The following is a 26,019-nucleotide window of genomic DNA, read 5'->3' as shown; positions in this document are numbered from 1 at the left end:
CACACAGAATTTGTCGGAATGACCTTGTTCTACAGGATAGATTGGAGTGGTGCATCATACAGGATATGGGCAAGCAGAATTGGGAGGCTGAGAATCTGGCAGCTGTCGTCATTTTTTTTATTGAAAGCTACAGAACCTGAAACATTAGGTTTTTTTGTCTATTGGTTAAATGGACTAAGCAAGAAAGTCTAATGCATTACAAATTGTCTGGGGACCTGCTTGTAAATGAGGATTTTCCTTTCCTTACAGCAAGATGTCATTTTGAACAATGTCAACTCTGTAGAGGAAAGAGATGAAATGTATTGTTTTATTAGAAACTGAACGCTCTCTCTTGATATACATATATATATATTTGTGTGTGGATATCAAGTACTTCATTGTATGAGGATTGCTTTAAAATAACGTGTATATAAAACTGCTTGTGTTTATAGAATTAGCAATGTGCCATTTGACTTTGTAGATTGTGATGTATTAAAGGCCAGCTTTCTTCAAGTTCAGGAGGCACATCTTCAAAAATCATGTGTTATTTAAGATACTTTAATATGTATATGAGTACATAACTTTACATAATCATATGATTGTCTTTCTGCATTTATTTGCTTTCAACAATATTATATGCGTTTCAAAGACTGTCCTTTGTCATTTGTTTTAGAATTTTTAAAAACATTCTAGAATCACAAAAACTGTAAAAGGCTATGCCCTGTACATTCATTTTTATGTCCTTTATAATATTGGGTGCAAGTTCAGTGTTGTCTGTAATACACAGTATCAAGACTTCACCTTTGTGGACCTAACGGGTTTTCCCCCTCTTCAGGAAGAATTTAAAATAGGCTGTCATCACCTATTGCTTGTAACATTTAATAAGCAGCTAGAGCTGCACAGGTGGACAATAGAGAAATAATGAAGTATGGACTCAAGTGCTAAATTCAGTCTATTCTTATTTCTCATAGCCTGACTCTAACAGACACATATACATAACAGCTGGGATTTTTAGCCCATTATGTTGCCATGCCATAGGAGAGCTGGGTCATATCCAAAACTTCTATACTAATTAGGCTTCCTTACATCAATGCCTGAACTTTGGTGGCTTGTGGTTTGGTTTTGCAAAACTAGGGCTGTCAAGCGATTAAAAAAATTAATCACGACTAATTGCACTGTTAATAATAGAATACCATTTATTTAAATATTTTGGGAAGTTTTCTACACTTTCAAATATATTGATTTCAGTTACAACACAGAATAGAGTGTACAGTGCTCACATTATATTTATTTTTTATTACAATTATTTGCATTTTTTAGTATTTTTCAGTTCACCTATAGAAGTACTGTAGTGCAATCTATTTATCATGAAAGTTGAACTTACAAATGTAGAATTATGTACAAAAAAAACCTGCATTCAAAAATAGAACAGTGTAAAACTTTGGAGCCTAAAAGTCCAATCAGTCCTACTTCTTGTTCAGCCAATCGCTTAGACAAACAAATTTGTTTACATTTGTAGAAGATAATGCTGCCAGCTTCTTGTTTACAGTGTCACCTGAAAGTGAGAACAGGCATTTGCATGACACTGTTGTAGCCAGCTTCGCAAGATATTTACATACCAGATGCTCTAAAGATTCACATGTCCCTTGATGCTTCAACCACCATTCCAGAGGACATGCATTCATGCTGATGATGAGTTCATCATCTGCATCAGATGCCACCAGCAGAAGGTTGATTTTCTTTTTTGGTGGTTTGGGTTCTGTAGTTTCCACATCAGAGTGTTGCTCTTTTAAGACTTCTGAAAGCATGCCCCACACCGCATCCCTCTCAGATTTTGGAAGGTACTTCAGATTCTTAAATCTTGGGTCGAGTGTTGTAGCTTTCTTTAGAAATTTCACATTGGTATCTTCTTTGCATTTTGTCAGATTTGCAGTGAAAGTGTTCTTAAAACGAACATGTGCTGGGTCATCGTCTGAGACTGCTATAACATAAAATATATGTCAGAATGCGGGTAAAACAGAGCAGGAGACATATAATTCTCCCCCAGGGAGTTCAGTCACAAATTTAATGAACGCATTCTTTTTTTAATGAGTGTCGTCGGCATGGAAGCATGTCGTCTGGAACAATGGCCAAAACATGAAGAGGCATATAAATCTTTAGCACATCTGGCACGTAAATATCTTGTGACACCAGCTACAACAGTGCCATGTGAACACCTGTTCTCATGTTCAGGTGACATTGTAATTAAGAAATGGGCAGCACTATCTCTGGTAAATTTAAACAAACTTGTTTCTCTTAACAATTGGCTGAACAACAAGTAGCACTAAGTGGACTTGTAGGCTCTAAAGTCTTACATTGTTTTATTTTTGAGTGCAGTTATGTAACCGAGAAAACTACATTTGTAAGTTGCACTCTCATGGTAAAGAGATTGCACTACAGTAATTGTATGAGGTGAATTGAAAAATACTATTTCTTTTGTTTATCATTTTTCCAGTGCAAGTATTTGTAATAAAAAATAATATAAAGTGAGCACGGTACACTTTGTATTCTGTGTTGTAATTAAAATAGATAAATTTGAAAATGTAGAAAAGCATCCACGAATATTTAATAAATTTCAGTTGGTATTCTATTGTTTAACAGTGTGATTAATCGTGATTAATTTTTTTGAGTTAATTGTGTAAATTAACAGAGATTAATCAATAGCCCTATGCAAAACACAAACTGCCCTGGTTTGCTCACTACAGAAATGAGACGGAATAGAAACCTTTTATCCAAACTCTGTACCCAACCTCTGAAACTTTGGTGGTTCAGATAAGTGCTTAAAATATAGTGAAGACAGATGAAGCAAGGGGGTGCAACAAGCCGCTGGAAGGAACGTGGAGAGTAGATAAAGGGAATAGTTATGAGAATGTGTTTTTATAGGCCATGTATATGCACACTGACATGGTTTCAAGTTGATTATTTTTGTTTTTAAATAAATAATAAACAAAACAGAAAATAAGTATCAGAAGCCTGTACCTAATGGTAACAGCTGGCAATTTCCTGTAGACATCATAGTAGAATTGAATCTTAAGGTGGGACTTGAAGGAGAAAAGAGTAGAGGCTTTTATATACTACTTCATGTGTTGAAATTCTGGTCCGATTGAAGTCAATGTGAGTTTTATCATAGACTTCAGTAGGCCAGGATTTCACCTCTGGGGTCCATTTCCTATATATAGAAGAAAATGTGAAGATGGTTGTAGGAGACTAGACAAATGAACAAGGAAGGCAAACCACCACTGGATGAGCAGGTGGCAGTAAGAGCAATGTAGTAAGTTACAAGAGGGGGTAAGTAAGGAGAAGCTAAGTGAAGGGCTGTAAAAATGAGGAGGCAGATGCTTGTGTAGGGACTCAAAGGGCCTAAATGTTTCATATCTTAATTTTATGTGAACATGCTATAATTTCATTTATAAAGAAAATCTCTACTACTGCAAGGTACAGTTGCACCGAATGCTTGGCCATAGGTTGTTTGCTAGAAATAAGAACTCTTTGCTGTCCGAAACATAAAATAACAGGACCACCAAATTTCAGAGGCTGGAAGGCTGAGGCATTAAAGTAATGAGGTGGCATTTAATGCAAACTACAAAGGTGAGCTTTGACATTTTGTTTGGCGATTGCTGTGTCAAAACCTGAAGAGCTATTATGTATTTGAAGGAGTTTTTGAATGACTGAATAATCAATTCTTCAGTCAGTGCAGCTTAACAAAAGAAAATGAAGATGGAGGAGTTTGTGCAAAACAAACTTCATGTTTTGTTGAAATATTGAACAGCTCACCAAAACTTTAAAAACAAGCATACAAGACATGCATTTGATTAAACTTGGGCAAAAATGGCCACACCTTCTTTATTTTTTAATTGTGCCCATTTTAATTGACACCTCTAATTGTTATGTTTCCTGGGCAAATGATTTTTTTTTCTGAAAAAGAAAGAAATTATACCAGCTTCCTTGTATAACTTCTCAAGGTTATACAGGAACCTTTTTTTGAAAGAAGATTGCTTTTTTAAATACAAACAAGTATTAAAATAAGTTAGAGAACAGGGCTCAGGAACCTAGGCCCATCACTGTAAATAAATAAATAAATAAATAAATAAATAAAGCACTGTTAGTTGGCACTTGAGCTAGTGTGCAATACCAGCTTCTGAGTCTTCACACAACAAAACAGATACTTCAGAAGCAAACCAAAGACGTGAACCGAGCAAGATCAAACTAACAGAAAATTGGTGGCAGGCTAGTAGTATGGTTGTGACCTCAATCAATGTGCTGTTAGTAAATGCTATATGATTAATGATGACAGATGAATCCTAATCCTGAGTCCTATCCTAAATTGTACTTACTAAATGAACGGTTAGTGTCAACATTGCTAATGTCAGCTGTCAACAGTAGTAGTATCAGAGTTTGTTCCTGATGCTGAACTTCTGGAGTCCAAAGGAAGAGGAGCCATTACTGCTGCTCTCAAAAGACCTCTGTCCTGCTTCTCCTGTTGCTGTGTCTGCATTCATTAGGATTGCCATTCTTGCTCTTTTACAATAGTGAATCCTCACATTTTTTATTTTCTTCATTTCATCTGTGAGGGTAGATGCTCCCGAGTCTCCTCCAGCCACCACTTCATTTCTAAAGTCTTTGCCCCTAGTTCGTAGCATAGGTGGGGTTCTCTTGGCCAGGGATTCTCAACCTTTTTCTTTCGGAGCCTTCCCCCCCGCCCCCAACATACTATAAAAAGTCCACAGCCCACCTGTGCCACAACAACTTTTTCTGTATATAAAAGCCAGGGCCAGCATTAGGGGGTAAGAAGCAGGGCAACTGCCTGGTGCCCCATGCCACAGGGGTCCTGCAATGCTAAGTTGCTCAGGCTTCAGCCCTGGATGGCAGGACTTGAAGTCCCAGGCTTCAGCCCCAGGTGGTGGGGGCTTCAGCTTTCTGTCCTAGGCCCCAGCCGGTCTAATGCCAGCCCTGCCTGGAGGACCGCCCCCCTGAAACCTGCTCACGGCCCCCCTGTGGGCCCCAGACCCCTGGCTGAGAACCACTGCTCTAAGCAAAACAAACAGTCAAAAGAAAGGTCCTTTCCTTTCTCTCTCATTTATGAGAAAGGGAAATGCAAGTGAAAGCAAAGACAGGGAAAGGTGGCCTGTCTCTCAGTCAGTCTTTCTCGGTTCAGCTCTCTGGGCTTGGTCCATCAGTGAGTCTGTTGTCTTTTATTAGGGTCTACCTCCAGCCCCTCCTATTTGGTGTCCTGCTTTGCGGCTAGTCTGTGCAGTTTTGGGGCAGTGAGGCCTGCACCTGTCTCCCTCTTGGCTGATCTGTTTCTGTGGTGTAGCAGCTCTCCTCCTGTTCATCACCCCTTCCTGTGGCAGGTTTTCCCTTTTTAGGCTCCCCCAGGCAGAGCAAGCCTTTCAGGTGCACCTTGTTAACGCTGAGCAGGTTCAGAAGAGCTCGTTAGTCTCCTCTCCACCAGAGCAAGGGTGTGTCCCTTCACATCATCCCTTCTTTCTTGCCCTTGGTTACAGGGCCGGCTCTAGGATTTTTACTGCCCCAAGAAATTTTTTTTTGGCTGCCCCCGCCCCCAACCCCTTCCCCAAATCCCCGGCCCCACCTCCTCCCTCAGGCGTGCTGCATTCCCTCCCCGCAACCCTCCACCCTAGCTCACCTCTGCTCTGCCTGTTCCCCTGAACATGCCGCCACTCCGCTTCTCCCCCCTCCCTCTCAGGCGAGCAGGCGGAGCGGAGGTGAGCGGGGTGGGGGGAGCATAGGAAGTAATGGGGAGCACGGGGCGGTGGGGAAGAGGAACCGCTTCCCGCCCCAGCTCACCGCCGTTCCACCACAGCTGTTTGGCGCGCGGCAAGCCTGGGAGGTGGAGGGGGAAAGCGGAGCAGTGGCAGCAGCGCGCCCAGGGGAGCAGGCGGAGGCGAGCGGGGGCACGTTTCTAGGGGCGGCATGGCCGGCGCCGGAATGCCGCCCCTAGAAATGTGCCACCCCAAGCACCTGCTTGTTTTGCTGGTGCCTAGAGCCGGCCCTGCTTGGTTATCTCTCATCCTTCAGATATTTAAATATTGAAAAAGAGCCGAACACCAAACACTCAGTGCTCTCCCATAACAAAATTAGAACAGGGATTACAACTAGCAAATGCAATTTAAACACATGCTCCAAAATCAATTATTAGCTTTTGTTAGTCAGTTTTCAATAACAATTTTACCCAAAGTGTTTGAGATATTTAAAATAAATGAGATAAACAGGGCAAAGCTTAAGTGAAGTTTGGATAATGGGGAGTTTTGGTTGACTTTTCCTCTTTTGATGCCAACACAACTATCCTCCCTTTTCCAATGCACAAAAATGCTGTTTATCACAAGAATAAGATTCAGGTCAAGACCAGTGGCCCTACAAGTTAACATAATGATTGATGACAGGTTTCAGAGTAACAGCCGTGTTAGTCTGTATTCGTAAAAAGAAAAGGAGTACTTGTGGCACCTTAGAGACTAACCAGTTTATTTGAGCATGAGCTTTCGTGAGCTACAGCTCACTTCATCGGATGCATAGCATATTGTGGAAACTGCAGAAGACATTATATACACACAGAGACCATTACTATACTATTACCAGCAGGAGAGTGAGTTTGTATGTGTGTCGGGGGGGGGGGGGGAAGGGTGAGAAAACCTGGATTTGTGCTGGAAATGGCCCTCCTTGATGATCACTTTAGATAAGCTGTTACGAGCAGGACAGTGGGGTGGGAGGAAGTTTTGTTTCATGGTCTCTGTGTGTATATAATGTCTTTTGCAGTTTCCACAATATGCTATGCATCCGATGAAGTGAGCTGTAGCTCACGAAAGCTCATGCTCAAATAAACTGGTTAGTCTCTAAGGTGCCACAAGTACTCCTTTTCTTTTTTCTTTATAATGATTGATGTTCTTTTCTTCCCCCTTGTGAACTGTGATCCATTGTTTTCCTTGTCAGCGAGCAAGCAGCTGGAATTTTTGTTTTGTGTTTTTTGCTGCTGAAAAACTTCTTGCCATGAAATGGCACTGAATGTATTTGTGTGGCTCTTTTAAAGCACTTCGAAAGGTTATGAAATCTCTCAGCAGTGTGTTCTCTCCTTGAGAATAAAGACCATTCTCCACTTCACTCTTGCTAAAACATGTTTAACTTTTTAACACTGAGGGTGATTAACCATTCGAACAAACTACCAAAGGAAGAAGTAGATTCTCCATCTCTTGGAAGACTTCAAATCAAGACTTGGATGCCTTTCTGGAAGCTACACATTAGCGAAACACAAGCTACTGGGCTCAATAGAGGGGTAAATGGGTGAAATTCTGTGGTCTGTCATACGGGAGGTCAGACTAGATGATCTAATGGTCCCTTCTGGCCTTAAACTGACGGAATCTGTGATCTAAGCAAAGGTCAAATTAGTGGCAGTACTTATATTTGACTCTTGTTCATTTTACAGGTACTACAGTGCAACCATTTTGCAGATGTCGGGGGTTCAAGATGACAGTCTTGCAATCTGGCTGGCTGCAGTGACAGCATTTACAAACTTCCTTTTCACACTAGTGGGAGTCTGGCTTGTTGAAAAAGTGGGCCGCCGGAAACTTACGCTTGGTAGCCTAACAGGTGAGAGATTACTTGGAGAATACTGTTTGATTCTAATGAAGGTGAACAAAATGAAAATAAGGCTCTGAATTCTCCTTTGATCAACACGATCTTCTAAAGAAAAGTAAAATAAACGACTGACTCATTTTGCACACACACACAAATAAAATGTGTGTGTGTGTTTAAATACATTAAGCTGAAGTACACAGGGCCCTTTAAGAATGAAAACAATGTGCAGCTACGTGCTAAGAATGAAAGCAATTTTTAAATTTATCATAACGAGTATATTTGTTCAGCTGCAATTTCTGCTTCAGGGCACAGTTGACAATAATATGTATATCCCTTTAAAACTTTAATTTAGGAGCAATCAAATGTGCCTAACTTCACAGTTGGTTAGTTTTTAAATATATAATATGGCATGTGTAATTTTTAGAAACTAAAATGAATTTGTAACATTTTGTCAGAAATTATTACAGAAAGCAAAAAGACATATAATTGCTGTGTTCTTTTAAAAAGAGAAGAGTGCTGTTCTGTTCATTGCCCCTCCAAATATGAAATAGTAAAAGCATTATAGTTAATGGTTTAACATGAAGTGGCTAATCCAACATAGTCACATGAGAAACTAAAGTGTAAAATTCTGAATGCCTTATGAATTTAGCCATTAGCTAAGCATTCTTCTATAATGGCATTAACATCACACTTAAACTCAATCAAAACAGTCACTTCTAGGAAGATGATATAGGCAGAGCTAGTAGCACTGTCTATTGTTAATGTAGCCCAGCAGTTCTCATTATAAGACCATGTTTTCATTTGCTTATATCTTTACCAGACTGTTTGGCCTGAAATTTTCCATGTCAAGTATCTGCCTCAGGTTGAGAGGCCTGGTTTTGTTTTGGAAAGTTTCAGCTAAAACAGTTCTGCCATTTCAGAGAACGAGATTAGGGAAACGTACTTTGTTTTGCCCATTTTAAAAAAATTGTATAACTGTGTAGTTGAGAAGTTTTACTACCCCATAGTTGGCCCAGAAACATGAAATTTGACAGTGGTGGTCTCTGTATCAGTGATTTCAATGTCTCAAGAGTAAAATAACTTACTAGTTCATTTAATAATTTATTTGCCAGAGTGGAACACCAATACATTTGGACAAAATTCTCAATTAATAGCACCTGAGCTGCAAAATTTGTCTACATTTATTTTGCCTACAAAACATGCATTTGTGTGTGGTAACTGTGCGGGTTGGTATGCACAGTTAACCAATTTGTACATTAAAACATGTAATTTTGAGCAAATTTGGTATGTTCAACTTACAGTAGGTACCCACATTTAAAATAATGCCTTTTCAGTGCAGATTTTGACAACTTGAATCTTCTTATACATGATTCAACAGCAGAAGGGTTGAAACTTGACAGAGATAATTTGGATAAAAGAGAGCAATCACCGTTAACCATCTACCAACTGAGTTCAAAGCCAGAATGTTACATGAAGTTATTTCCATCAATAGTATCTAGTAACTTAGCTGCTCCCCATAGTAGGCAATTTAATGACATTGCAGGAGACACTATGGTATGGAACAGCAGGGTACATTTCTTGCATTCTTGTGACCTTTAGTATTCTCTAAAAACCTTTATGAGCATAATTGAATAAAGCAATGCTGAGAAAGTACTTCTTCAACTTTAGTTCAAGCAGATAAGTTTAAGTTTAAAATTAAAATTGTAAATGCATGGGGAATGGTCTCCATGCTAGCAACCCTCTGTTGCAATCACTAGTTAATGTTGAATGACTCACGTCTCTGCAACCTGCATCTTTTATTTTTCCATATCTGTCGGCACATGGCTTATGTATCTGATCATGCTCCCTAGACATGAAACTGATTTATCAAATCCACCTTTATTCTTTGGATTGAGTTGCTGATAGCTTTCATGCTGTTGACCTTTGTTTAAATTTCCTAGCAGTTTAAAGCACACATCAAAATAACATGCACTTCATTGCTTGTGACTGACTCCAGACCAGGCGACTTGTTTAGTCCCAAAACTGTTTACTGTATATCACTCTTAGAGTAATATATAACGTTGTGTGAATATGTCTAACTCTGTCATCTAATGCTATTTATTCAGTTAATAGTCATTCTTTTTCTGTGTGGTCTATCAAATATTATAATGGGGCATGAACAAAAGCAGAACAAAGCAGAATTGTATTACTTTATTATTACTCCCAAAATACTTTAAGCCTATTTCTTGCAATAACACAATACTGATCTTGTATTCTGTGTTAGGCATAGTGTATTTTGCAGTGTCTCAGTGCCAGAATTACAAACTGATCCTTTTGGGTCCTGACCATCAGGCTTTAGTCACTGCCTCCGGAATTTTTGGGCCCTTTGTGACCAGGCCCTCTGACTAATATATTCAAAGATCAATGATCTGAAAATGTTCATGCAAACATTTCTCGCAAAGCAGTTTAGTAAAGAGTAGATGGCCACTATAGTAAAACCAAGAAGAATACTGTAAAGAGTGTGTGTTTTTATGGTACTTAGATGCAGAACAGAATTAGTACGTAAAGATGTCCTTTTCTAGGTCCCTTCTCTTTACTGGGTTGCCTTCTTTCAGTCATTTTAATTAGTGTTGTGTTACTTTTCATCATCTTTATCCTGTGGCCTTTTAAAAAAGGAAAAATGCAATACTGACTCCCATCGAGCTGAGACTGAGATCACATACCATCTCTAAATACTATTTAGAGCTTTTTGTGTGGTGCTTGGCTTTTAGAGTTTGGTTGGGGGAGGCAGTGTTGTGTTTGTAAGTCACATATTCTATGATTATTTCATTCTTGCATATCTGTTATTACTGCATTTTAATCGTCTGTGCAGCATACAGAGCATCTTAGCAGGAGGGATGCTTAATAAATAAACACTAGATCCTATGTTGCTCTTTAGATCCTCTGGTGGGCAGTGTTTCAAATAGCGGGTTTTGTTATGTTTGTAAGTGTGCATTTTTCACTCTGCTACTTTAAACTGCCTTTCAAGGGAATTGGGAAATCTTGAACTCTAAACTGGTTACAACTGGTGCTGCCTCTGTGGGTAACCTCTCTGCTGTCATCTCTCAATATGTAAAATGAGGACAATACTCACTGGCTGCATGGATATATGAAAGCTAAGTGCAAGAAAAAATTGAAAAATGTGCACAAATGTATGAAGTTATGAAAAGCACCGTATAAGTCATAAGTATTATTTCTAAACATTACATAGTGTAACAGTGTGCACATTAAGTACTGTCTTATGGTAATGCCTTGACATTTATTGGACTAGCTGTGGTCTGTAGTATCATTGTTAATGGTTGGATAAAAAAGGTAGATTTACTCTAAATTCTTTTTCCTAAACTGATATGGACATTTTCCATTCTCTGCCAATGTTCTGTAAAGGAGTGTTTACCATTTGAAGTCTGGCATCTTCACTAGTTTCAAAGAGCTGGCAACATTTAAAAAAAATCCTACCATGCTGATAGATGGCTGAAAAGTTACAAAAGTTACCATAGGCTTCTTTCTGCCAAAAAAGGGGAGAAGACAGGCAGAATTTTAACAGGTTGGCTACTGACTCCACTTAGTTTCCAACTCCTGCTATATTTTGATGCCAGTTGTCTTTCTTTCCTTTGTTCTGTATCTTCAAAGGCTGTTCATTAAATGTAAAATGTGCAGAGATTTTGATGGGTGTAATGTCTGTTTTAGTTTTTTTCTCAGGCTTTGGCAGTCTGAAAACACACTGTATTTGTACATATGACAACATTTTAGCTTTATGTAATAGAGAGGACATTAAATATCTTCAGAATAGTTACAGTTTTTTAGCCTCAATTAATGATATGCTGTATTGGTTTGTGGTGTTAGCCAAAGGAAAACTTTCCACAGACGGAAATACTATATAATGCCTATTTGCCAAATCTGAATATTTTCCTCCTCCTTTGTACAAGGGGTTAAAGGATGAAGGAAGATGTTTCAGTATTAGGTCAACCTCTCAAAAGATGAACAAAGCATATTTAGAATGAATATAAATTTGATGATAGTTCCCCATGTGAAACATGTCTAAAAATATTTGATGTTCTGGCTTATAGGCATTTGGAAAGTACATTAAATCCAGGATGAGCTCCAGCATGCCCAGAGGATTGTCGTTGATGTAAATAGTCATAGTAGCAGCACAAAGCCAAATATAGAATAAATTGAAAATCCACATTTTTATTTTGATGATGGCTTCATAATTTCTCCAGAGATTTAGGCTTCCTGGTTTGGCTTAAGCTTTTGGCATCAGAAGCAGATCTATCAGCGTAAGTAAACTGCCTGTGTGTGCTCAGAAAAACACCTTATTAATGTACACGCGTCCATGCTGGCAAAGTTGCTGGTAAATGCTGGTGCACAGTATTTTAATACCAGAATAATATACTGGGTACTATAATACATCAAACAAACACTCTTTGCTAGACAGGACATTAGTTGTAGTAGTAGCAGTATTTTTCATATTTTGTAAATTGGTTTTCTCAAGAAACCAAATGTTTTCCTTGAAAAACATAAGAACCATATTACGGGTAGTTCTTTAAAGAATATCTGCCTAAGTTTTTAATGTGTAAGCCAGGCACACACAAGTGTGTGTGAGTTTTTGCATGTGTGTGTTGTGCTCTTCTTCTTAGATACAATTACATTCTGACAGCAATACCTTTTTTCCCCATGCCGGCTGAACTGGGTAAAGTATTTTTCACTTGTCCGAACTATTACATAGTGGTGTTGTGCACTTCTAAACTTCTGCTGCACTCTACTTGTATGGTAGTGAAATGGGTTGTGAATCTATCCCCATATGTTACAGAAGGACTTATTGTGTCTGCATAACTAAGGTAAAAGCTAGCTTCACATTATAAGTACTTTGTCGGATCCTTGGGTAAAGGTGTTAGCTAAATGTGTAATACAGCATACTGTATTACATATATAGACATATACAGATATTTTCTGTGTGTGAAATGTATGAATAGTTAAATAAAGGAATACATGAGGGTGTGATATAGTATAAAGATTTTATCGGCATGAATTTGGGATAGTCACATTCCTCATGACTGGTGAAGCCATATGTGAGCTTTACAGACAGTTCCAAATTAGCTTTCAACAAAACCATCATGTATTTCTCTGTGTGCCACCTATTTTAGAAAAAAAACTGCTGTAGGAATGGCTTGGGGAGGTATATTTTAATTATAGGCACGAGTTTTTATATCCCTCTATCCTGACACCAAGTCCTTTTGTCACCATTAGTAGAACTATACAGGATTCAGAGGGAGCCATAAAACCTTCCAAAAATACCTTTAATTGCTTTTTTGTACCTAAAGATGTCACATTTTGAAGTTCTAATATCTGTGGTCTTTCCAGGACTAAAAATGAGTGCTGAGTTCTACTGGGAAGTTGAAAATCATGATCTCCCCTTTCCAATAGCATAAAGCTCTGCAGGGCTTCAAGATATCAGGCTTTGAAGTCACACTATTTTTATTTGGAGAAAAGCTTTAACTGGTGTAGGGTTGATTCTTGTGCATCCTGAGCCTTGAACAGGTGAAATTTGGAGGAGGAAAACCATTTTTTTCTGGTGGATTGATATTAAAAGTCTATTTAAAGTTGCTTAGGCTTTTAGAATTAGTCTTAGAGAGATGGAATATTGGGAAAAGGGTACAAGTGCTGGTAACAGGTGCATGATATCTTCATTCATCAAATGACACTGAAGTTTATCATATTTCTTTGTAACTTATCACACGATTCTCAACTTCATGTATGTAGTATGTAGAAAGATATGTACATAAACACAAACATAAATATAAAATATGATATTTCAATATACAGTGATTGAGCTTACTAGAAATAGATAACACAAGATATAGTACACAGTATGGTATTCTTCCCCAATAGCAAAATAACCTATGTTACTTATTAGGACATGGTGAAGGCTGACCAAGGTGTTATCAGTTTATATGGTCTAAGGTTTTGTGCTAGGAATGAACTATTTTTAATACATTGCATGTATCTTTTTTGCCTATGTCCTCCCCTTTTTGGTGTTACACATTGAGACAATAGATTCACAGAAAATTCTGGGGGCTCGAGTGGATTGGTAGAAAAGGGTTGATTCATAACAGCAGGTTTATATTTTTGGTAGCATTTCTACAAACTGAGCTCTGCGAAAAAAATCAAATTTATTTTCTTGTTTCTATATAACTAGGAATGCTGTGCTGCAAAAGTGTGTTGCTATTGTCCTTCTTCCAGGTGGGTCTGGATGTCTGGGAGCTAGGGACATATTGTGATTTATAAGCCACTGTTTAACTCTGCTTTTTTAACATTATTTGTATCACTTAAGGGAATACGAGTTAATTCATACAGTCTTCAACTCCATGTTTAAAAAAAACAAACAACTGAGTAATTTAATATCTGGATAATAAATCAAGAGCTGTTGAATTTAACACCGATCCCAACCCAAAAAAATGATTTTTTCTCAGATCCTTATACAATAGATTAGCATAGTGAGGAAATACTGTGCTAAGCTCATATAAATTGGGTGTCTTCCTTTTTCCAGACCTTGGTCTATGCAGCAAAGAATTATTTTGCGTACTTTGAAGTAAAATCTTTTTTGTTTTTGTATTTTAGGTACTACTGTAGCACTCATTATCCTAGCATTGGGATTTTTGCTGTCAGCTCAGGTCTCACCTCGAGTCAGTCTTAACCCAACAGATCCTTCAGGTCAAAATTCTACTTGCACAAACTACAGGTGAGATTTCATGATCATTTGTTTTTTAAATATCTTCTGCAAGATTTTCCCCAATTTCTCAGGTGTTGCAACCCTATTAAAACTCATAATGTTAATATTCAGTGAGTGCAAGACTCTGAGTAATTTTTTTAAATGTAAGCGGCGAATGCGCTTGCTATTACTAGTCTGTTCATAGACGTTACACTGCACCACAACTGTGAGCTCTCCCAGAGAACATTTGTGCCCCTTGCCCTTTATTTTACTGTTTTTTAAAAAAAGGGTTCTGTTTTTTCAAATAGTGATAATTACAGACCCATTAATGATTAATTCAAAACAGACACGATCATGTTAACCTTTATCGATGGTAAATTGAACTTGTACTTTCATAGATAGTTCACCCCCAGTATTTGTTTCAAAAGATGAGTCATTTATTTAGAATGTTTTTCTAAAAAATATTCTATCGTTTTCTGTATTTTGAGTTTGTGTTCACTTTTTCCTCCCCTAGTAAATAAAATATCCAAACTGGTAAGATAGCAAAACTTGTGTCTTTCTGCATACCAGAATTTAGTAAAGACTAAGCATCTTCTGACTTGACTTACCTATTGATATGCACAGGATAACAATCAGTAGCTAGTCTTTATCCCTTTGGAGACTGCAGTCTTATATATGAGCTCTTCAGCATTCATTTGGCTGGCAGGCTGGAAAATGTCTCAGTCTCCCATTGAGAAAAGACTAGTTAAATGTGACTGAGTTCAAATGCTATAAAGGCTGAAACAATTCTTGTTCCAATTCAGAATCTTTGCTTGACAAGTTAAGACTGCAGTACAAATTAGTCTTGAGTTTATTCTAGAAATGAGTGAGTTGAATAATTTCTCAAACACTGTAAATATCCATGCAATTCAGTGTGCAGACTATTTGGGCACTAATATTCAGCTGTCTGTCCCTGCTATCTGCTATTCTGTCTCAGCAGCAAAACACAGGCTGATCAATTATTTTCCCCAGACTCTGTTTGGATTCTAATAAACTAACAGTGGATAACTAACTCCTAAGAGATATAGGAGGATTGTGGTGATGAGGACCTTCTAGTAGGACCCTGGGAATGGGAGGGGCAGGTCTAGTTTCCCCAGAGATGTCAGAAGAGGTGGCAAGAAGTACATATGGCTGCTCATCATACCCCAGAAGTGAGTCTGGGGAGAGGAACCTCATAGCATCATGGAGAAAGTGTAGAACAGATGCTGATAATCAACTTGAATTCAGGGCTTTGGATACCAGCCATGTATTAGATCCCTGAATGCAAAAGCATCCTTTTATGTGTTCACTACCTCAGCAAAGACTACATATACTACTTTGCCTGGTTTTGATGGTTACCCGTTCTCTTTCTCACATGGATCTAGTTAAGAGAGAGGGAAAAAAGAGTCTCCAAAAAAAAAAAAAAGGTCACTTTGCAAGGTGTGGAAGGAGATTAACAGTGAGATGCCTCAAGTATCCGTACTAGAACCTGTGCATTCAGATCTGTGTTTGTCATTTGGAAGAGAGGTGAATGGTAAATGGTGCAACATTTGCAGATGACAAAATTATTTAGGTTAATCACATCTCAAGACTATGAGGTCTTTCAAAAGAACCTAACAAAGCAAAGTGATTTTCAACCAGATGAAATTTGATGCAGGCACATTCCAGATAATTCTCATTTGGAAGAATAATTTGAATTACTTGTACAAATTGTTGATTTTGGAATTAACTGTAACTGATATTATTGTGGACATCTCAATGTGCAGTTGTGGGCAAAAAAGGCAAACAAGCTATTAGACTATTAAGAAAGGGATGCCATTATATGAATCAATAGAATGCTTTCATCAACATATTTCTGACAAAAAGTGGATATTAATAGACGAGGTCTAAAGAAGGTGGAAAAAAGGATTAGAAGTGATGAAAAACATCCATATGCAGAGAGATTGAAAAGACTAGAACTGTCTTTGCATAAAGATAATAGTGAACATGTTAGAGGTATATGAAATAGTGAATGGAATAAGAGAGAAGGTCTTGTGCTCCTATTTATATTCTTATAGCACAGTTACAAGGAGACACACAATTAAACTAAAGACGACAAAGTTAAAACTAAAAAGTAGAAATGTTTTTCTACACAACACATACTTAACTTGTGGGCCTCAGTGCCAATGATTTAACAGAATTCAAAACAGGTTTAGATATTTGTATGAATTACCAGAATGTCTACACTTATATTATACAGAATAAAATTGTATGTGGGATATCAATCCTCTTGACTCAGGTCATCAGCATACTACTAATTTCCGGAGATTAGAAAACCTTCCCTCATAAACCTATTATCCATAACTGTCAGTTTGGGTGGGGAGGGTCTTACTTCCTCCTCTGAAGTATCTGATATTTGCCATTGTCATTCACAGCACTATGAAACCTCAGAGTTCCAGTCTCCTCCAGCCAAGACAATAAGAATAGAAAATTAATATTTTTAGTGGGTTTTCAAATGAAGAAAAAGCAATTAAAAAAACATTTACTCTCCAGTGGAGTCTCTGGAGGAGTTCAGCTCCAACCTGTCTCCATTCCAAACCTTTTAATCCACAAGTACAGAATCCAGGAGAACAGCTTCTATCTATTCTATGAAATCTATTCCTATAATAGACTTCATACATAAACTTCACACTGTGGTTCTACTCTGAAAAGTGGCTGTGTTAAAATAGCACCTTGTTACTGAGTAGCTTTGCTTCCTGTGTATTCAGAGTCCTATCATATGACTTCACTGGTTAAAATAAGTTTTAACTACCTCAGCTCCTATTAGAAATGCAGAGCAGAAGAGGGAACTCTATTCTTTCTCAATTAAGAACATAAGAATGGCCATACTGGATCAGACCAGTATCCTTCCAACAATGGCTGGTGCTAGGTGCTTCAGAGGAAATGAACAGAACAGGGCAATTATCAAGTGGTCCATGCCCTATCGTCCCGTCCCAGCTTCTGGCAGTCAGAGGTTTAGGGACATGCAGACCATGGAGTTACATCCCTGACCATCTTGGCTAATAGATTGAGGATCCCTGCAGGACAGCTGCTTCAGTATCTCTCGTTGATTAGATGTCTCATAAGTAATAAGGGGGTCTTAATAGGTGTTTCAAAACCAAAAAATAACAGGACTTTAGGGAGGGTGCCAGCCATTAATGGAACAGCCGTGTAGCCACACTGGAGAACTAAGAGGCACTTTCAAAAATGCCCTCAGTTAATGCCAATGCATGCAGGTAATGAAGCTAACAATACCCCACCTAATGTTGACCTAGAGTTGGCCTATGAGGCAAACATCCAACTGTGGGTACATCTACGCTGCCAAAAAACCCTGCGGCAGTGAGTCTCAGAGCCCAGGTCAACTGACTCGAGCTCGCGAGGCTGGTGCTGTGAGGCTCAAAATAGCAGCGCAGACATTCCCACACATGTTGGAGCCTGGGCTCTGAGACCCATCCCCCTCACCAGGCATCAGAGCCCAGGCTGGTGGAAAGTCAACACTAATATTTTCAGCCTTGTAACATGAGTAGGAGTCAGTTGGCCCAGGCTCTGAGACTCATTGCTGTGGGGTTGTGGGTTTTTTTGTTTTGTTTTGTTTTGTTTTTGCAGTATAGATGTACTGTAAGTGTTGGAAGTAAGATGTGTGTGGGTGTGTTTCTGATACAGTCTACAAAATAGTAAGTTGAACAAACTGTCTTATCCATATATTCTGCTGAGAAACAAAATTTTCCTAGCACTGTACAGATTATGAATAATTGATTTTAAATTTGCACATCTGTTTTGTAGGATTGAGTGTGGTGTCTGTAAAAGAAACCTAAATACTACTACACATGTCCCATTTGTCTGCTGATTGGTAAGAGCTGTATTCTCCAGCTTATCTTTTACGGATATTGCTAGCATAAGATTGAAGGTAGAACAGACTTAACGAATAAAAAGCCACAATTGTTTTCCTGACTCAAAAGTAATTTCCATGTGTGGGTGTTTTCTCTGAGGTAGCTTGGGGACAGCTGTCACCCCATAGAAGAGTTCTGCCACACACACTGATACTTGCATTTGGTTTAAGAACAGAAAATATCACAATCAGTAACTTCAAAAATAATAAAGGAGCAAAGGGATTGAACTGCTTTGGAGTGTAAATCAGTGCAGAATTTGACCTTAGTCCTTATTTACAAGGGTATTGTGGAAACTCTGTATATAAACTCTGTATAAACTCTGGCAGGCTGCACTGTCCTTTAAATTCAACTTCCTGCTCATAGATGGAGCTGGGCCAGGGTCATATCGGAAAAAATAAAAGGTGTAGGTTGCCTCCTAAGCTCCTTCCTCAAGTTCAAGTTGGCTCACAAACCGGGCTTCACTCACATTAAGATGTCAAAAGAAAATGTCACTTACAGGTCCTCTCTCTTCCTACAATGATGCATTGCTCAGTAGCAAAATCAATATAGACTCATAGTACTGGAAGGGACCTCGAGAGGTCTTCTAGTCCAGTCCCCTGCACTCAAGGCAGGACTAAATATTATCTAGACCATCCCTGACAGATGATTGTCTAACTTGCTCTTAAAAATCTCCAATGATGGTGATTCCACAATCTCCCTGGGCAATTTATTCCTGTGCTTAACCACTCTGACAGTAAGGAATTTTTTCCTAATGTCCAACCTAAACCTCCCTTGCTGCAATTTGAGACGATTGGTTCTTGTCCTATCCTCAGAGGTTAAAGAGAACAATTTTTCTCCCTCCTCCTTGTAACAACCTTTTATGTACTTGAAAACTGTTGTCGTGTTCCTCCTTAGTCTCTTCTCCAGACTAAACAAACCCAAATATTTTTAATCTTCCCTCATAGGACATATTTTCTAGACCTTGAATCATTTTTGTTGCTCTCCTCTGGACTTTTTCCAATTTGTCCACATCTTTTCCTGAAATGTGGCCCTCAGAACTGGATGCAATACTCCAGCTGAGGCTCTTTCAGCATGGAGTAGAATGGAAGAATTATTTCTCATGTCTTACTTACAACACTCCTGCTAATGCATCCCAGAATTATGTTTTCTTTTTTTGCAGCCACCATTGACTCATATTTAGCTTTTGACCCACTATGACCCCCAGATCCTTTTCCACAGTACTCCTTCCTAGGCAGTCATTTCCCATTTTGTATGTGTGCAATTGATTGTTGCTTCCTAAATGGAGTACTTTGCATTTGTCCTTATTGAATTTCATCCTGTTTACTTTAGACCTTTTCTCCAGTTTGTCTAGTTCATTTTGAATTTTAATCCTATCCTCCAAAGCACTTGCAACCCCTCTCAGCTTGGTATCATCCTCAAACTTTAGAAGTATATCTCTATGCCATTATCTAAATCATTGATGAAGATATTGAACAGAACCAGACCCAGAACTGATCCCTGTGGGATCCCACTCAATATGCCCTTCCAACTTGATAGTGAACCACTCTGGAATGGTTTTCCAACCAGTTGTGCACCCACCTTATAGCAGCTCCATCTAGGTTCCTTAGTTTGCTTAGAAAAAGGTCACTTGAGACAGTATCAACATCATCAACTGTAAAGTACAAATTATCATAAGGCTTCAGAGAGAGGTTTAGATACCAGAGAGCAAGTTAGCAGTCTCCAAAAATGAATTGGTTCAGAAATAAAAAGGTTTAAAATGAACTAACCAGATTTGGAAAGAGGTCGAGGGTCAGTAACACATGTTAGCTCACTGCAATATCTTTCTGAGATCTTAACAAACCCTTAGAAAATCAAAGATCCGGTGGCTTGAGCACACCATCCATCTCTTCACAGGGAAACAGACCCAGCTTTTGACAGCCATTATTGTTATTTTGTTCCATTTTTCAGTCTCTCTTTTCTTCTTTCCTTAATTTGTCTCTCCTCCTTACTGTTTTCTTTTGTTTTTTCTTGACAGTTTGATCACCAGGTGCAGAAGAAATAGTGCAGAGTTGCCTTTTGCCCAAACAATGTTTTTGTCCTTAGTACTAGCTGCAGTTTGAAACTGACAGTGGTTGTGTCCATCTGTGTCAGGTTAACTTTTAAATACAGACATTATTTTACCTCTGTATTTGGCTCTGAATGAATACTGTGTCCTGTTCTGGTGTCCACAATTCAAGAAGGAGGTTGATAAATTGGGGAGAGTTCAGAGAAAAGCTGCAAGAATAATTAAAGAATTAGAACTCATGCCTTATTGTAGCAGAATCAGTTTACCTTAACAAAGAGAAAGTTAAGGGGTGACATGATCACAGTCTATGAATACCTTCCTGGGGAACAAATATAATAAAGGGCTCTTCAGTCTAGCAGTTAAAGGTATAAAACAATGTAATGGTTGGAAGTTGAAGCAAGACAAATTCAGACTGGAAGTAAGGTATACATTTTTAACAATGAGGGAAATCAACAACTGGAACAATTTACCAAAGGTTAGGGTGGATTCTCTATCACTGGAAATTTTTAAATCAAGATGAGGATGTTATTCTAGAAGATATGTTCTAGTTCAAACAAGAATTATTTGGGGGACGTTCTATGGCCTGTGTTATACAGGAGGTCAGATTAGATGATCACAATGGTCCCATTTGGCTTTGGAATCTATTAATGTATCTATGAATGTAACTCTTCAGCTCTCATCATTGTGGGTACACTATCTCAATGCAAGAACTTTCCCGTTCAGTTTCTATCAGAACTGGTTGCCTTCAGAGTTCATTTAAGGTAAAGGAGCCAATCTGTTGTACCCAGCACACAGATATTGTGGTGTTCATCCTTGCCTGAGTCATCCTCACACAATTAATCTTCCTAATCTCATCAAGCGAGTATGCATCACTGACTAAGATGAAGGCATTCATGCTTAATAATATTATACATTAGTTATATTACACAGTTAATAGCTGTACGTATTTAATAGTAATTAATAATTTTATTTATAAAGCACCCACACATACAAAAGCTCTCTGGGTGCTGAACAACAATCACAGATACAAATTTTCACTGAGTAAAAAACATATATTTGAGTTCAACAATAAAATAGCATTGTCTTTAGTCTTGTGAAAAACCCAGTAAAACAAATAATTTAAATTTGCTTTATCTGGAGTTTACACTTTGGTATCCCGTCAGTGAGTATGGAAAAAAATAGCTATTGGAGCTTACATCTGCCCCAGCTAGCCCAAATTTATAGTTATGTGTTATTTACAATGCAGTGATCAGGATTTATAGAGCTGTGATATATAGATATTACAGACCTCGTCTCCTTTAAAATATTATTCCTCTTTTATTTTTCTGATATTGAAGAGACAGCACTACCTGGCATCCTAATAACTGAGAATTACAGTGATAAACACAGTGATTGCTTTCCTCTCCAAAGCCCAAACGAACTAAAAGTAAATTGAGGGATAAATCTGTGTTTCAGTCAAAATTTAATTAAAATTCTAGTGGAGAGTTCATGCTGTAGAACTGAAGAATGACCTTAGTACAAATCCGGAAATTGTTTAAGTAGGAAAGCCATTTCAGGTGTTGGCATTTAACCTTTTGCTAGCATGTTGCTGCTTGAAATCAAACCTGATACCGTAACTTAAAATCCTAGGTGGCAGAAAGGTCCATTTCAGAACAATGTGTAGGGCATCCTTCCTATTAGTAATGAAAGTTGTGTGCAAAACTCCTTTCATGTCACACTGAAAACACAGAGCTTGATAGCTATCCATTTGAAACATATATGACTAACCTGATCCAAAGCCCACTGAAGTCATTGGGAACTTTTCCATTGACTTCAGTGGTCTTTGGGTCAAGCTCTGTATAAATGGGGGAACATCCAGTTATTTCCACTATTCAATAGAATATCTCTGGCACTTTCATTTTCATTCATAAGAGTTATTTTTTTTAAAAAATGTTAATCAGAAACAAGGGTTACAAAAGTAATACTCTAAAGGTAATTTGTGAAACCTCCATATGTGGTGGTGGTATGATATACATGCTCTGTCCATTTTAGTCACGAGAGGGTGACTTTACACACGTAAGCAGATCTGCTATTTTGTCCAGCAGAGGGCAGTGGAATGCTCTTTCTCTGTGTGTGTTTGTGTCTGTGTCTGAAAGAAATGTGTGTACATTGTTTAGATACTATAAGTGTGTTCCTATCAAAGGCCTCTGTACAATAAATTCAGTGGTTGTAATTATGTATTTATTATTTATATTACCATAGCACCTAAGAACCCTAGTAATAGACTAGGACTCTGTTGTGCTAGGCACTGTATAGATGGTCCCTGACTCAAAGTGCTTACACTCTAAGGGTGGGCAAACTTTTTGGCCAGAGGGCCACATCTGGGTGGGGAAATTGCATACAGGGCCAGGGCAGGGGGTTAGGGTGCGGGACGGGGTGCGGTGAGCAGGAAGGGGCTCAGGGCAAGGGGTTGGGGCAGAGGAGGGGTGCGGGGTACATGAGGGGACTCAGGGAACAGGGTTGGGGTGCAGCAGGGGCTCAGGGCAGGGGGCTGGGGTGCAGGAGGGGTGCGGGATGTGGCAGGAGGCTCAGGGCAGGGGGTTGGGTTGCAGGAGGGGTTTGGGCTCTGGCCCAAGGCCACTTACCTGGAGCAGCTCCGGGGTGGCAGTGGCGCGCACCAGGGCCAGGGCAGGTTCCCTGCCTGCGTGCCCTGGCCCCAGCACCATCCCGCTCCCAGAAGTGGCCAGCAGCACATCCCTGCAGCCCCCAGTGGGGTGGACAGAGAGCTCCGCCCACTGCTCTTGCCTGTGGGTACCTCCCCCGAAGCTCCCATTGGCCGTGGTTCCCCGTTCCCTGAGGGGTTGGATTTGGCCCGTGGGCCGTAGTTTGCCCACCCCTGCTCTAAGACAAGAGACAACTGATGGATTCAGTCAGAAGATGGACCACAAGGAAACAATGGGATAATATTGGTCAATATAATAGGCAGTAGTCTGAGCACACCAGCTGGCTAACCATTGTCAGGTTTGGTTTTGTAGACATCACAGTCAAGACGGCTTTTGAAGATGGATAATGAGTTAGTGTTGCAGACTGTTATAGGGAGTTCCTCCCAAGCATTAGGGGCATCCTGGGAGAAACCAGGAAGATGCTTTTTTGAAAGTTTAACAAAGGGGCAATGGAGGCTGGCATCATGGGCCAACTGGAGATAGGAGCAGACATTTTCATAGTGAATCAGAGATGATACATAGAGTGGTGATAGGCTGGGAAGAGCCTTGAAAGTGAAGACAAGCTGCATATGTTTGATGCAATAGAGAAGGGAGGCCCAATTCAAGGATGCAAAGAGAGGAGCAACAGGCTAGGACAATTATCTTTGCAGCAGCATTCTGAAAATGAGCAAGTCAAGATTGCATTTATCAAGGCCAAGGGGAAAGGATGCTGCAGTAATTAAGGTGCGAGGCAGTGAGAGTCAGGACAAGAGATCTAGCTGTCTGAATGGATAGAAATGGCCATATCTTTGAGGTGTGATGCAGAAAGAATCAGCAAGATTTAGACATTTCTTGGATATGAGGACCTAGAAGGACGTCCAAATAAAAGAGTATGCTCAGATTATGGGGCTGAGTGACAGGCAGGATTGTGGTGATGTCCACAGTGATCAAGAAAGGAGGAAATGGGGAGGTCATGAAGTGGGAAGATTAAGAGCTCTGTTTTAGCCATGTTGTGGTTGAGCTGACAGCTAGATATCCATGAGGAGATGTCAGAGAGCACACCAAGATCTTAGTTGGACAGAAGGCGATAGGTCTGGAGTAGAAAAAGTAGGTTTGAGAGTCATCAGCACAGAGATGGTAGCTGAATTTGTTTTGCTGATGAAATTATGAAGAGATAAGGTACAGAGGGAAAAGAGAACCAATTATAATAATTGGTTATTTGTATTACAGCAGTGCATAGAGGCCCTAATCCTGGATCAGAGACCCATTGTGCTGGTGCTGTACAAAGACAGCCCCTGCCCCAATTGCTTACAGTATAACCTTACAGTCTGTTCAGAGTTGTTATATATTACTTTTGAACTGCATGGTCTCCAACTTACTATAATAGCTTTCTCTTATTTTATGTGTTTCATACTGCAGATGGTAGCCTCCATTATTATTCTGTGATGTTCTGCATTGTGAGGGATTTAGACTCCACAATCAGATAGATCTTTTCCATTTTTAACTTGTATAATTTCATGTGGAAATATTTGGAGATGCTTGGGGGGATTTATTAGGAATTTGGGGATTGTAGGGAAGTCGAGTGGGTAGAGACCTGGAACAGGTGCTCCTGGATTGGCCTGAGTAAAATCAGGACATAAGTCTGTGGGAGGTGGTGTGGTTTGGGGGAACTGGGGCTTGTAGTGGATGTAAGCCAGGGCTGAAAGAAATTTTCTCAGAGCAGTGGCAGAATTTGCACTGGCATGTGAAGGAAACTGCAGTTAGCAGAAGGGGAGGGAGGGAGGAATGCTGTGATTCTGCTGAGGTGGAGAGGAAGCAGGAGAGGGGCTGAGGTCTGAGAAGGGGATATGCATAAGTTTCCAGTAGGTGACCTGGAGCCGTGTATATCTTTCAGGTGAGCATCCTCACCTGCCATTGAAATCAATGAGACTTGTAGGTGCTCACTGACCTTCAGGAGGGGCTCAGCTCTTTACTGGACCAAGATCCTTGTGAAGTTTGCAGTGAATTAGGCATGACTCCTTACCTTATCAGGTAAAAGCCACACAGCTCTTAAGCTTCAGAGCAGAACTTTTTAAGGTGTACAGGGGAGAGGTTGCCTTGTGCAGACATTTTAAAGTGTGTAGGACAGGGCCATTGGTGTCTAACCTAGCACTTCCATAGTATGGAATATCGAGTTTTAAATGACTTAAGAAAAAAAGAATCCTAGGAAATTTCATTAGAAAACAAAGTTGAAAGTGTTAAGATTGCCCAGTTAATCGCTCAGAAGTAAGAAAATGACAAAATTACGATTGCACCTGGAGTCTTAACTCTTTCCCTCCTGCACCGTTATGTTTGGTAAAATACATGATATATTATCCTAGTATTTTGTATAATTTTAGGTACACAGGTGTAACCTTGAAGAACTGGATGATTTTCTGTGCATGCCAAACAACCCTGTGATTCCTTGGCTTTTGACTGCTTAACAGAGCAACCTTAATATTCTCCCTGTGTTGCTTTTTAATGGAATTTAATCTAATTAAATTTAAATATTTAATTATTTAGTGTCAAGATTTAGGTTAATCTTTGGAAGCAACACAGGGATAATCAGAATTACTAAGTATATACTAATTTCTTGCCTGAGGTAATTAAGGGAAGTAACTGTATTAATGGGGCTACGTGACAGGAGCACTGCTTGCTGCTACTTACAGAATTCTTTGCTCCTCTGGGTGGGTGACTGTGTACTCTGCCCATGTGGTAGGATAGTACAAAACCATATATTAACTAAAAGGGAATAGATTTTCAGGCCCTGTCTTGATTTTCTTAAACAGACAACGAGAGAATATTAATATTGTTCTGTAATCAGTCTTTGGAAAGGATTGGTGAGGATAAAAGAATTCAGAAGACAAAGTTGAATATTGAGCATAAACTGTACAAGGAACCCAGAAATCTTAAAATAAATCAAAACTGAACAACCCCAAAACTAAGGATCAAAGCAAGAAAAACTGGACAATTCACTTGTCAAAAAGAGAAATTACATCCATAGAACAAGCTGCCTGA

At 39.2% G+C, this 26,019-nt stretch overlaps 1 protein-coding gene across 3 annotated transcripts in view; it reads left to right on the top strand.

Annotated features, from left to right (window-relative positions):
* The window catches only part of SLC2A13 (solute carrier family 2 member 13), a 390,525-nt gene that overhangs the window by 284,128 nt on the left and 80,378 nt on the right, over nt 1-26,019 (top strand). For all 3 annotated transcript variants that reach the window (XM_074942450.1, XM_074942448.1, XM_074942449.1), the window contains 2 exons: nt 7,454-7,617; nt 14,242-14,362. In XM_074942450.1, the coding sequence (XP_074798551.1) occupies nt 7,454-7,617; nt 14,242-14,362 (285 nt within the window). The remainder of the gene's footprint in view (nt 1-7,453; nt 7,618-14,241; nt 14,363-26,019) is intronic.

Source organism: Natator depressus, chromosome 1 (genome assembly GCF_965152275.1).
Source record: "Natator depressus isolate rNatDep1 chromosome 1, rNatDep2.hap1, whole genome shotgun sequence".
NCBI classification, from domain to species: domain Eukaryota; kingdom Metazoa; phylum Chordata; order Testudines; family Cheloniidae; genus Natator; species Natator depressus.
This window is presented reverse-complemented; position numbering and strand designations above follow the sequence as displayed.